This window comes from Amphibalanus amphitrite, unplaced genomic scaffold (genome assembly GCF_019059575.1).
Source record: "Amphibalanus amphitrite isolate SeventyFive unplaced genomic scaffold, NRLGWU_Aamphi_draft 000482F_arrow, whole genome shotgun sequence".
Classification (NCBI taxonomy): domain Eukaryota; kingdom Metazoa; phylum Arthropoda; class Thecostraca; order Balanomorpha; family Balanidae; genus Amphibalanus; species Amphibalanus amphitrite.
Window position 1 is genome coordinate 164,714 of NW_024881976.1, and position 12,047 is coordinate 176,760.

Here is a 12,047-nt window from a genome sequence, read left to right on the forward strand (position 1 = left end):
CACGGAGCCGACCGCTGGCTGTCGACTGGCCTCTGGCCGGCAATATGGCTGACGGTAATGTGTAATGTGTATGTTTGGAGATACCACGTATATACGGCGGACGCGCCTGATCGGTAACACAGCCCACCAGAGCTATGCCGAGGTTTTTTTGGAGATCCACTGCAGGGGATCCGACATAATCACAGTCCACATACCTACATCTGGGCAGCTTCTGCCAGCGAAACAAACATAAAATACTGTAAACATAATAAATAATGTAGGGTTTTACCAATCTCAACGATTGGCTTTGACTGGCGATTGTTTAATGCGGAGTGATCGAAAAGAAGATGTCAGTAGCTAAAATTACAGCTGCAAGGGTGACGATACATATAAGCTACATTCAAAGTTTCATTGTAGTCTGGCTAATCGTTCCTAAGCTTCAGAAGCAGAACATACCCATGACTGAAACCCCACATTACTTTTGCTGTGGACTGTACGTTCCTGTTTCATTTATATACGCATGTGATAAGCATAAGACTTTATTAAATAGAATTAGAGTCGGCATTTAAAGAGAGTGACTTACAACATTTATAAGGACAGATGACGTTATTTATACCTAAGATGGTCAAGTAAAGGTAAACATACATTTTTGAACAACTGGTTGACTTACTAGGATACAGGCAAACGTTTCACATAGACTCGTCGAAGATATGCAGCCTGAATCGATCTTACCCGTATAGTACGATTACGATTCCGTGCCACCCACTTATAGCTAGCTAGCAGTTAGCACTGATAAAAACCACAAAAAAAGCCATCCAATGTTCGGCGCTGGTACAGCGATGGTTCCACAAGGTCTGCCTGGTGACATTCACTTGTTCACGGCGTTCCATGTGTAGTGCTGAGATAGACATCAGAGAAGATTCAGTCGATGCTGAGAAAACGTTCAATTGGTAAATGAACGTTGAAAATAAATGTGCCTGCGCCTTGTAAATAAATGTGCCTGTGCCCTATGTATCATTTCATTAGTTACTTATACCTACGCAGTACCATGGCGCCGGCATAAGTCGGTGGGAACAATAAAAGCGAAATCAAGGCAAACGCCCTTTTCAGGAACAATTCATTTCAGTCCACCCCAGGACTGGCGGCGGATGCCCTCCACTTTTCCCTGGTATCCGACCGCAATGTTGACGCTGGTTTGAGACGGTTTGGCTTGAGCCGGGTTCGCGTCAGCCGGGCCTCTAGCGCCCACCCGCCGTAACATCCAGAAGATGAAACAATCCAGCAGCTCCAGCAGTGACAGCAGCGATGCGCCCAGGAAGATGCCCATGTTGCCGCCACTCTCTGCCACCAGCTGTGAGAACGTGAAGCTCCACTTGTCCTCCAGCACCTCCTGCTGCATGGAGAGCCACAGCGCGACTCTGGCCGAGCGGCGGCTGTCCACGGAGTCCTCCAGGGCCATCTTCTCCGGCACCTGGATCGGATACGAGATCTCCGTGCATTGGAACGGACAGCTGCACAAAAAGTAGGCGGCCATTACCTCATATTCGGTGAACTGACTAAGGTCTGGAGAGGACTTCAGGGCCGACCTCAGAGCCGAGTAGGATCTGCAAGGTCGCCTATCGTTAGAAATCTCCCAGGGGAGAGTGCAGTTGGCAATCTCGCTGTCGTCGATGTCTTCGTCGGCCAAGGTGTCATTTCCCGATTGTTCCAACTCGGCAGTCAGTCCCTGATCCTGTATGATGCAATCCATCACGCAATCGGCATTCTCTTCGGCTGTGACATTGTCCGAACAGGGCTCCTCAGCCGTGGAGATGTAGGTATGAGAGCGACGGTGCACGCGAACGTAGGACACGGTACCTGGAACCACCTGGACGAGACTCAGGGAGCTCTTGACGAGCATGCGAGCGTCGTCGAAGTGAAGCGACTCTGGGTGGAGAAACACCTGCCAGTACTGCTCACTGGAGGTGCTTGAGGCGGGAGGCAGCTGGAGGTCGATGGTAAGCTGAGGCTTCGTCCAGGTACCCGTCGCAGGCGTTTTCTGGTGCAGGGTGTAACAGGTGCCTTGCTGGCTTGTGACCGAACGGGTTACATCTCCGACAGACTCGCAAGCATCGCCCTGATACTCGCAGCTTTTCACCAACTCCGACCAGTTGTGAGAGGTCTGCGAGAAGAACTCGTCAAAGTTGAACTGGCGCCAGCGGATCAGTTTGTAGCGGCTCATGTGTTTGATGCTGCGCCACTGCTCGACGGTGGTGCCCGGCTGCGTCAGGTTGAGCACCCTGTCGACGTTCAGTCTCTCTCCGGCGCAGACGGTGACAGCAGGGAACGGCAGCTCCAGTTGGGTGCTGCTGCGGGCGGTGGTCGACACAGACTGATGCTGCAGACGCAGTACACTCAGCCTCACTTGCAGTACCAGCCAGAACAGCGCTGTGGCCAGGGCGATCGCCCAGATCAGCCGGCGCAGCCAGTGGGCCGACGGACTCAGCACCACGGGCAGGCCGGAAATGCCGACTTCCGCCGATGGGCCCGCCACCCAGCGGCGACCGCCGCAACTACAGCCGCACGGCATCACCGACAGACGCCGAGCTGTGGCTGACTGATGTCGGCTACCTGAAAACTAACAGGTGGGGCGTTCCACGACAGATCGACCAAGCCATAACACCCTACCTCTCAGATTTTGATGAAATTGCGTCTATGGGGTTATCCGTACCGTAGATTCATAATCTCTTATTTTTAGCGTTATACTACGAAGGGTTTACGAGTTATAGCCAGAGGCATTTTTCAAAATGCCCAGAGTAACCCTCTTTTAAACTCGTATTATCAAAAAATATAGCCAGTAACCTACATTAATATGCATATCATTGGAATCCTCATTGACAGTAGAAAATTATCCAACCGAAATATTTTGAAAATTTTCAAAATCGCAAGATTTTTTGAAATAATGAATTTTTGATTTTCGATTTTCAAAAGGTGGCCATTTAATTTTTGACAAAAATATTATGCCAAAAGATGCTTCTGGATATGGAAATTTAACGTCCAAAAAATTAGAGACATGTTTTGCCTTTAACTTTTTATATAATTTTTTGTTTACGACAATGTTTGTAGTAAAAGGGAACATTTGGTGATGCCTTCCAGAGCCAATCATTCTCCTACCCACATATCCTCGAACTGTTTCATGAAAATTAGAAATAAAAGCCTGGCACTCACACTCACAGACCAGGCATGCGATTATTGAATGATGTTTGCTTCACTTTCGCTGTAGTTTCGAACATTGTTCAGGCAAAAAAAAAGTGAGCTGAACACTGATATCGGCCGCCTCGCATGTAATTCTGATATGCTTCTAAGCAGCTTGCACTGGTGAAACGTTACACTGGCGGATACAGGGGGTAGGGCCATGCTCCCCCCAAAGCCCGTTTACCCCCCCCCCCCCCGCAAAAACCCGAGTTTTAACATCGCGCCTATGGCGGTGCATGGAAAGGAAGGGGCCATTTCGGCCATTTGCGCCCCCCCCCAAAAAAAAAACGTCCGGCTCGATCCGCCAATGAAACGTTAGGAATTATCAAAATTGCTAATCGGACATATTAACCGTGTTTACATAGGGTTCCCTTAATCTTCCCCTATTTGTCTCTTAAATGTCCCTTATAAAGGAATCCTCTGTCTCCTTTACCTCGCTTCACTACAAATATGGCGCAACTAAGTCATTCTAGAAGCAGTTTGCAATTTTTACTTACCTTTAGGGCTCTCCCAAATAGCTTCCAGACTAGACACTGAGGTAAAAGTGATAGCACATGAAAGCTCAAAGCAAGAAAAATCAGAAAACTATCTGGCATTTAACATACTTTAAACGGCTGAGCTATTATTCAAGTAGGTGTAATCACATCAACGGCAATATCAGAACACCGCACCTGTCGAATTTCTGCCTTGACTTTCTGCCGTTTATGCGTTAATGCCACTTAAAAATCCTCAGTCGGCGCACGTGCGCTTGTCGAGTCGGGGACCACCAGTCGGACGATTCGGAACTGCCGGCCAATCAGCACGCCGCTTTTGTGATTTGGTAGTTTGAGAACCACTGGATATGGTAGCGTAGCAGCTTTTGGAAAGGCGCTACGCTACCAAATCCTCCCCTATTTGTCGCTTAAAGAGGGAATTGAAGGGCAGGATAAAAATACTTCAAAATATGAATTGTTGAATTTCGAGTATTAAATAAGCTCAATTTATGTTGTTTACAGCATAAACGATGCTTTGTATGCTTCTAGCAACAATAGCGCCCATAGCAACGTTACACGCGATCGCTATGATGCCTAAAATTCGATCTGAAAATAGGGGAGAAATAGGGGAAGATTAAGGGAACCCTATGTAAACACACCTATTGTGGCCGGACATATACATACCTACACAACTTCCGTTCATAAGAGCCGAGGCTGTGTTAGAGTTAAATGAGGAGAAGGCTCTAGCTAGTAATCGCATGAAGTTCGCTCTGTCCTTGTAATAACGGACTTTCAGTAATTTTGATGAATAAATTTGCCACAAAAAAATTATATGAGTACCAAAATGCGGCATTTGAAGGTAATTGATTGCAATTGCCAGGGGCGTGACCAGGTCAGAGTGGGCGGGGGTGACAAAATTACAAGTACTTGAAAACTCGCCGATATTGAATTCTGTTTTCTTGAAACTGGAAGCATCTCTAACGTTTTGAAATTAATGCATTTCGAGGTAGCTAGTGGCTTGGGATGCTCCATGTTTCACTAACATTCACTTTCATAGTATTTTTATTTCCACCCGGCCGAAGGGGAGGGTTTGATGTGCAGCCCCAACGGTTTTCTCGATATTGTTTGCAGTGGTGTAAGTCTGGAGAGCTGAAAGTTGACATTCCGAATCTGTTGACACCAACAGAACAGGCTCAGGTCAGCTTACTGACATATGACGTCACAAATAAACCTCGGAATAATGCAAAAAGTTGCAGCTTTGCACTGTACTCTCAGTGTAAGGGAACCTTTTGCAGGGGATGACACAAGTAACGGCAGTAACGGCTCTTGAGATTTCACAACATCAATTCCCCTAACTTTCCTAAATTTTTACCCGAAGTCAAGCTGGTCACGTGACTTCACTAATATAAGTCAATGGGAAATATTGAAACATTTGAACTGTTATTTGGATGCCGAAAATGATCCAAGCCCATCTCAAACGCCTGTAATCGTGATTTCATACACTTTTGCGATGAGCGATTCTTAGGTTTTGCATTGAGGACCTTGCAATGCGCCGTCTTTGCCGTTACATTGTACGGTCGTGTGAGGTCATCGGTTTTCTTTTTGTCAATGACTGAATGGAATTTATCTAACGAGTCGAATAAGCCACCAGTGAACTCAGGGAACCCTGCTGAACTGAATCATATACGGCAATAGCCGTTTTCACGACGGTTATCTGACACACATTAACTGATATTTGATGGGATTTGGTCAAATTTGGTTCATAGTTGATTCTTAATTGTTTTTAGCTTAGGTTGCGCTAGTTGCTTATTGACCTTATTTATCAAATTATCAGTCGTTACTTTTTACTCAAGCATAAGAATAAAATTACGTTATGAAAATAGCTGTAGTAAAAGATTTGGCTAGATTCGTCGTGAAAACGGCTGAAATGGCCTCATTTGAACAGCTTCTTGACCTCAGCGGTTTTGATGTGGCCTCGACCTGAGGAAAACATCTTAAGCTGACCTCTTCCAAACCAAGTTTTATCATTCCGGCAACCGGTAACCTCTGAGGTCAGGTCAAATGCCTTGAGGCAGGGATCCAATTTTCGGTCAATAAATCCCTTAAATGGTCGCAGAACCGTCATTTCGGTATCTGGCAAAATATTTCAGGTCCCGAAACTGGTCAATTGAGATAATACCGACCTACGGCAAAAGTATCTGTCGATTCGACAGCTCATTCTCAGTACATTGATGTCCCTCCCCTCAATGTCGTCATTTTGTTAGGAATCTATTAACGAAAAACTCTCGACTCAATAAGCGTTAGTGACGTCATAAATGACGTTGCGTCATTATGACGTCATGCAAGGCCCACCAGCAAAACTAAAGCATCGGACCTTGCAAAGAATGCGTGAATTACATACGTTCTCTCCGTAAACTATTGTTTGGCGTTTCGCAATAGTAACATTTTTATGCATTAGATAGGCTCACTTACGTGACGTCATAGTTCAGTAAAGTGACCTTATATGAAAGTTCATTTGGTATCACAAGATAAATCAACTAGATAACTTGTAATAACTTTCCGGCTTCAGCACTCTATCGCCAATGCGTCCCCAGCAGTGATGAGAAAACCGTCAAAGGTGATTAGCATTCGCTCCCTCGGCCACAGGGGGTTAAACCTCGCTCTCTTGAAAACAATACGCCATTATGACGTTTTTGGATCTTTGGGTCCTAACTTAGCTTTCTTAGGTGTCTTAAGCATCTTTAAAAAGAATTAACAGCGTCGCAATGAGCTCTTGATCACATTTCACCGTACTCCGTTTAGACCGGTTGACAGTTATTGTTATTTTTTTTCACTGTACGACGAAATTCAATGTTGTATAGCGACCTTTAGGGGAAAAACATGTTTTTAATATTTTCATCATTGAAAGGCAATACGTTGACAAGACTTTTGCTGCAAAAATAAATTGTAAAAAAAGATGGCCACGTTCTCAAAATTTGATTTTTATAAATCAATTTTATGTTAAAAAATTAAAAGAGCAAAATTTTCAAAAATAATTGATATCACCAAAATCTTTGGTTAAATCTTATTGTGATGATATGCAGTTTTATATGAATCTAATCAGTATTTAGCTAAATATTTGCGGATGAAACTTAGAGTTTTTATGGTAGCCATTAAGTTGCCTGGGGCAATATCTCCCAAAGTATTGGACGAATGAGATTGAAAATGTCACAACACGAATCGCCGGACAAGATAACCCCATAGACGAAATTTCATCAAAATATGAGAGGTAGGGTGTTATTTCGCGATTTTTTTGGTCGATCTGTCGTGGAACGCCCCAGGTATGAGGTAGACAAAGGAGGGCTAAGGCACAAGAACTTAAACTAGAAAGTACTAAGACACAAGACGGCGACTTCCCTGAAACTAAATGTAGGCTGATTCCATGAGACTGATTGACATCCACAATGTAGGTGTAAAAGACAACCAAGTAGGTAGGTAGGTAGGGTAAGGTGCCTAATTAGCGACCCCCTTAATTTGAACCGTCATTGCTCACGCTATGTGGGTGCCACTATATTACTGGCTTGATTTTCGGAGAGATCGTTCATTTTTCTATTAAAATATAGTCATTTTCTGCCCCAATATTCACTAACTTATTTGTAGTGAGCATTTTGGCAAACCATTGCAAAAAACGCTAATAGGGAACTCTTCCCGATTAGCGACCGGGGAGGGTCGCTAATAAGTCTATGGGTTTCCCCATATTAAAAATGGCAAAAAATGCGACGCCTGAAAAGATGAAATATGATCTCAAAAAGGTAAACTATACGCAAAGCACTCAATTACTCGAACAGGAACGTTTATCCAACACATTTGCGTAAGTAAAAACTGATCACGTGACGCACCGAAGGCGAAAAGAAGGCGGAAACCCAAATTTTGCGGGCTATCTCGTATGATATTCGAGGTCTGCGCTGAATTCGGCACCCCTGCAGTCGGTGACGACATTTGGCATCCCCTGCCACACATTGCAAGCTTCAGCAACACCTCATTTTCATTTCTCTCTTTTCCCCTTTCTTTCCCTTCTTGAGCTATTTGCGACCATGTCAGGCGCAAATAGGAAATATGAGTTGCGACACATTTTTAACCGTCATGCTGTACACAGCTGAGCGATTCACTATGGAAAAACGGCAATCAATTGAAAAAGGAATGTCGATTCAGAATAATAAAGGTGCATCATCCTAATGTGCATCGCTTTTCATCAGAGAGGGCCCAAACATACACGTTTTTGATAAGAAACTCGTCATTTTTAAACTCACCTGAAACGTCCAACCAGAAATATCGACGACCGGAAAATAATTTAATTTGATAACCAAAGTATGGCTGACCTTTTGACGATATTTTTACCCCGTTTTCCAGAGGTGAAAAAAGGTGTCAACTCTCCAACCGGTGTTGGAGACAGAGTCAATCCAATAAAGGAAGGTCGTCGGAGACACAACCACTTTGATATCTAACAATCTCGTTTCATTGTTGTCGTCAAATTCTTCTCGTTTTATTTGATGCACGCAAAAAAATCAATCATATTGAGTCTTAGTTCATTACGAGAGCTTCATACTCCACAGCACAGAGCACTATATACACTATACAGTATACATAGGCTGCCCCGGAGACACCGGAGACAGAAGGTGGTGAGAAGGTGATGACTCCTAGAGCCGGGCGGAATTCATAAAGACGATTCTCTGTGACGCTTGCCGCGAAACTAGACCTTACGGCTGTCTCCGGAGACACGAAAAAAATTTCAGTAGCGAAAACGCTAGCACAAACCCTGCGCACTTGTGACAACGCGGCGCAGCTTCTGAAAATACCGTTGGGATAGTAGCGCGACAGTGAAATGTGCTTGAAGTGACGGAAGAAAGTGGTTGGATCTTAGTTGGATCTACCTAGGTAAGAATAAAATAAGACAATGGTTGAGGTTGGGGAATAATTATCGAAGTTGAGGAATCAATAGGTACCTACTGAGGAAATATCGAACTTTTCAAACAAAAGTAACATATATTGTACAAAATCCCTTGTGGATGATTTTTATTATATAGTTGATGCAGAAACAGTCTTTTTCCTTTCATTTGTTTTATATTTCAGTTCAAAGTTCAGTTCTGACTGATTTAGGAACGTTAGGCGGCACGGGCGGACATCGATAGCAGCGCCTCTATCGGTCACTAGGGAAAGCTGGGCTGTAGGCGACGAAATACCGGCTGAGTTGTCACACGTTGAATAGGTTTATAGACATCCGTCTTGTGAAAAAGTTGAACTTTTGCCTTCAATATTTCTACAGGCAATTTTAGAAGTGTCTTCACATAGATTACAAAACCGTTTAGATTATTGTATTCACTTCAAGCCTTCCCTATTGTTCTTGACGATGATGCAGGAACTATTTCTAATTAGTGTTTCTAGCTTGGTAAAAGAACGTATTGTGCAAACGATGAAAAAAGCATAAATGGAAGATTTTAAATGCAATTTTCTCTAACAATTAATGGTAAATTCTCTACAGATCAAGGAAAATATGCATGCTAACTGATAATTTAAAGTTCTTGGGGCCAGTTGTTTTCTTCTTTTCTTACGTCGCCCCAATGGCCGCGAATACACTTGTGATAACGCCTATCGATGCATGTGAAGGTGGTACAAGACATTGATTGCATTTTATTCTACAAATGCTTCAAAAGGAAAAGACAAACCTGAAGTTTCTGTTGCTGATTGCACTTCTCTGTGAATTTCAAGAATTTTAGATTAAGTATTCATTAGAAGTTTTATTTAAGCTTGATGTTGTTTCTTATCCTAGCTGGTCCTAGCATCAGCCCATGATGTGTAAAACTTGTTTCTATGTACCCATTATACAAACCACATGGTTTGATATTTGCAGATTGAGGTGCACAGCCTCAATGCAAGCATTTGCATTTTGCAACAAGCATTTACCTATATAATGGAACCATTTCTGGACTTCCTAGGTTGGAAGTGAATTGGGCAAATACTCCAAAGTCATCATTTTGATTTTACAAATATTAAATCTTTGTGGTCTATATCAAAGCACCCATCTTGCTGACACTATCAGGTGAGGACAGAGATCAGTCTAAATATGTGCATGCATCTCAATGATTTAAAACAATCCAAATCTTCATTGGTGCTTATATCAATGCAAATCTGCTATTTTCATTGGCATATTCCCATGCCTTAGATTTCTGCATGGCAGAGGAAGCATTTATTCAAAGGTAATTATAGCTTTAAAATAGTAGGGATATGCGAGATGACGTTTTCATTATCAATGCATGACTTCATTCCAGTAGCCAAATCAGTCCCTTGCAGTTCTGCATTTCTCGACCTGCCAACGGTGGCCATGGCGGCTGGTAAGGCCCCGGTCCGGCAGTTGGCAGTAGCGCCACCTACACTGAAGGTCGGCGGATCCCGAGGCCACGGGCTGGGCTGGCCCTGCCGTGGCGGACGGGCCGGGGAGCGGGCGGCAGGGGGTGGGGAGGGGTATCCGGGGACGACGGGCAGCATTGCACTTTATAAACAAGGTTGGTATAAATAATTTGCCTGGAGTATCCGCGAGTCATTTTAAGGCAGGCGCGACGTTACCCAAATATGACTTGCTTTTAATTGGAGAGTTGGTAGGCAAATTAAGGCATTTGCGTGTTGCTCATTAACTAGCCCTCTGTTTGGAATAACACCCGGTAATGATGCCCACAAGTGCAGTGCTAGCCTGCTTTTTTGTCTGTTTTAGGTATACATAGAAATGATTGAACGCCCTGCTAACCTAAATTTGTTCGTAGGTAATTCTTACGATTTGCTTTAAGTGCCGACCTCCGAAGGGATAGTCCTTTCGAAAGCTGATAATTGCGTCCGGCTTTTATTTTAGGAAAATAACACCCATTGTATTCATAAGCATTGCTGATTTAACAGCAAAGTAAGTTGAAAATTTCAATTACCTTGCCTTTGTGTAGATGAAGGAGAGCAGCCACTAGCACACACGTCTAGCCGATCCCCTCACAGCCTCCACACTGCTGCCCATTGCGCCCAAGGACCGACCGTAACATCTGTGTGCCATAAAATGGTACAACGGCGTCTTTTATCAGGCGGACCCCAATGCGAACGCCACGCGGACCGTCCGTAATCGAACGGTTGGTCCAGGACGACTGACGCAGGGCTTAGCTGATTTTGTCTGGTCTGACACAAGCTCTATAAGCATTGGTAAACCATCAGTTCAATCGTTTTGAGTTGACCTCGCGATTAAAGCATAAAGGCTAGCCATTAGTCTATCCCAGAAACAAATACACCCTTCGCATTTGTTCGCGGCATTCGTGGTAACTGCGGTTCAAAAGCATGGGAACACAGTATAAACACAACCAATATTCCAATGGGTATTGTTGGGTCCAGATGGCAGAAAGATGGCAGAAAGTTTTTGAAGGTATAAAAGGAACACTCCCCCAAAAGCAACTCCAAAATCCAAAATATTCTGTTTCCACTTTTTGAACCTTTTTCAGCTCTTGAAAATACTTCACCTTTTATCTAACAGAACTTGATTGAGTGTCTTTCAAAGCCAGAAAATTGTAAAAGTTGTATAAATAAGGGCTTCGTGTGCTGCTCAGCCAAAAAAGTTTACAATTTGCGTGGAGACAGAGCCAGTATGCCAGCTTATACAGTTGGAGACAGCGTAGACATTTTTTTCACCTCTGCCGTTTTCTCCTGCCAGTTTTTCTGTAGGGAGGTTGGTCGCAAATCGGAAAGGGTCGCTAATTAGGCACCTTACCCTATACCTATCGATAGAATGTCTATTATCTAAACGGAAAGTCCTGTCCCGTCTCCCAAAACTCGATCCTAAATTTCCCGACATGAGAACACCATAATGAAGCAAGTACATGTTTATAATCACATGGCAATGACCGTAACCTATAGCTCAAGGTCTATCACAAATGAGCATACCTGTCAGTCGGCAAACGAACGGTCTTCGAAGCAGCGCTTTTCGGGACCTCTTCCATTCGCCGCCGCTGGTCAACTACCACTGAGCAGGACCGGTAAGCGCGTATTATCCACAGTGTAACAAGCTCCCCCTCCCCCTGTGCATTCCTTTGTTGACCCCACCTTACGGGAGCCGATAGGGGGCTTCTAAGGCACGCAGTCGTTTGTTTCGACCCAGTAGACAACGGCATGCTCATATCGGGGGCAAATTAGTGGACGGTTCAACCAACCGCAATAAGCTTTTGACATGCTATGGCCGCAGCTGCATTTTCATACTAATGACTTGCGTGTGGAGGTTCAGTTCCGTCACATTACCGCAGCGAATGGTGGAACTTAGGGAAACTACATTCTGATAACGATAATGAAAAGCAGGTTGATCGG

The 12,047-nt window shown here is 44.1% G+C and overlaps 1 protein-coding gene across 1 annotated transcript; it reads right to left on the reverse strand.

Moving 5' to 3' along the window:
* Positions 1-507: 507 nt before the first annotated feature.
* On the reverse strand, positions 508-11,701 carry LOC122392330 (acid-sensing ion channel 3-like). The gene is made up of 2 exons (XM_043387059.1): positions 11,631-11,701; positions 508-2,596 (listed from the first exon to the last, which is right to left on the reverse strand). Exon 2 carries the CDS (start codon positions 2,546-2,548, stop codon positions 1,097-1,099), a length of 1,452 nt encoding a protein of 483 aa, XP_043242994.1. The 5' UTR covers positions 2,549-2,596; positions 11,631-11,701; the 3' UTR covers positions 508-1,096.
* Positions 11,702-12,047: the final 346 nt, after the last annotated feature.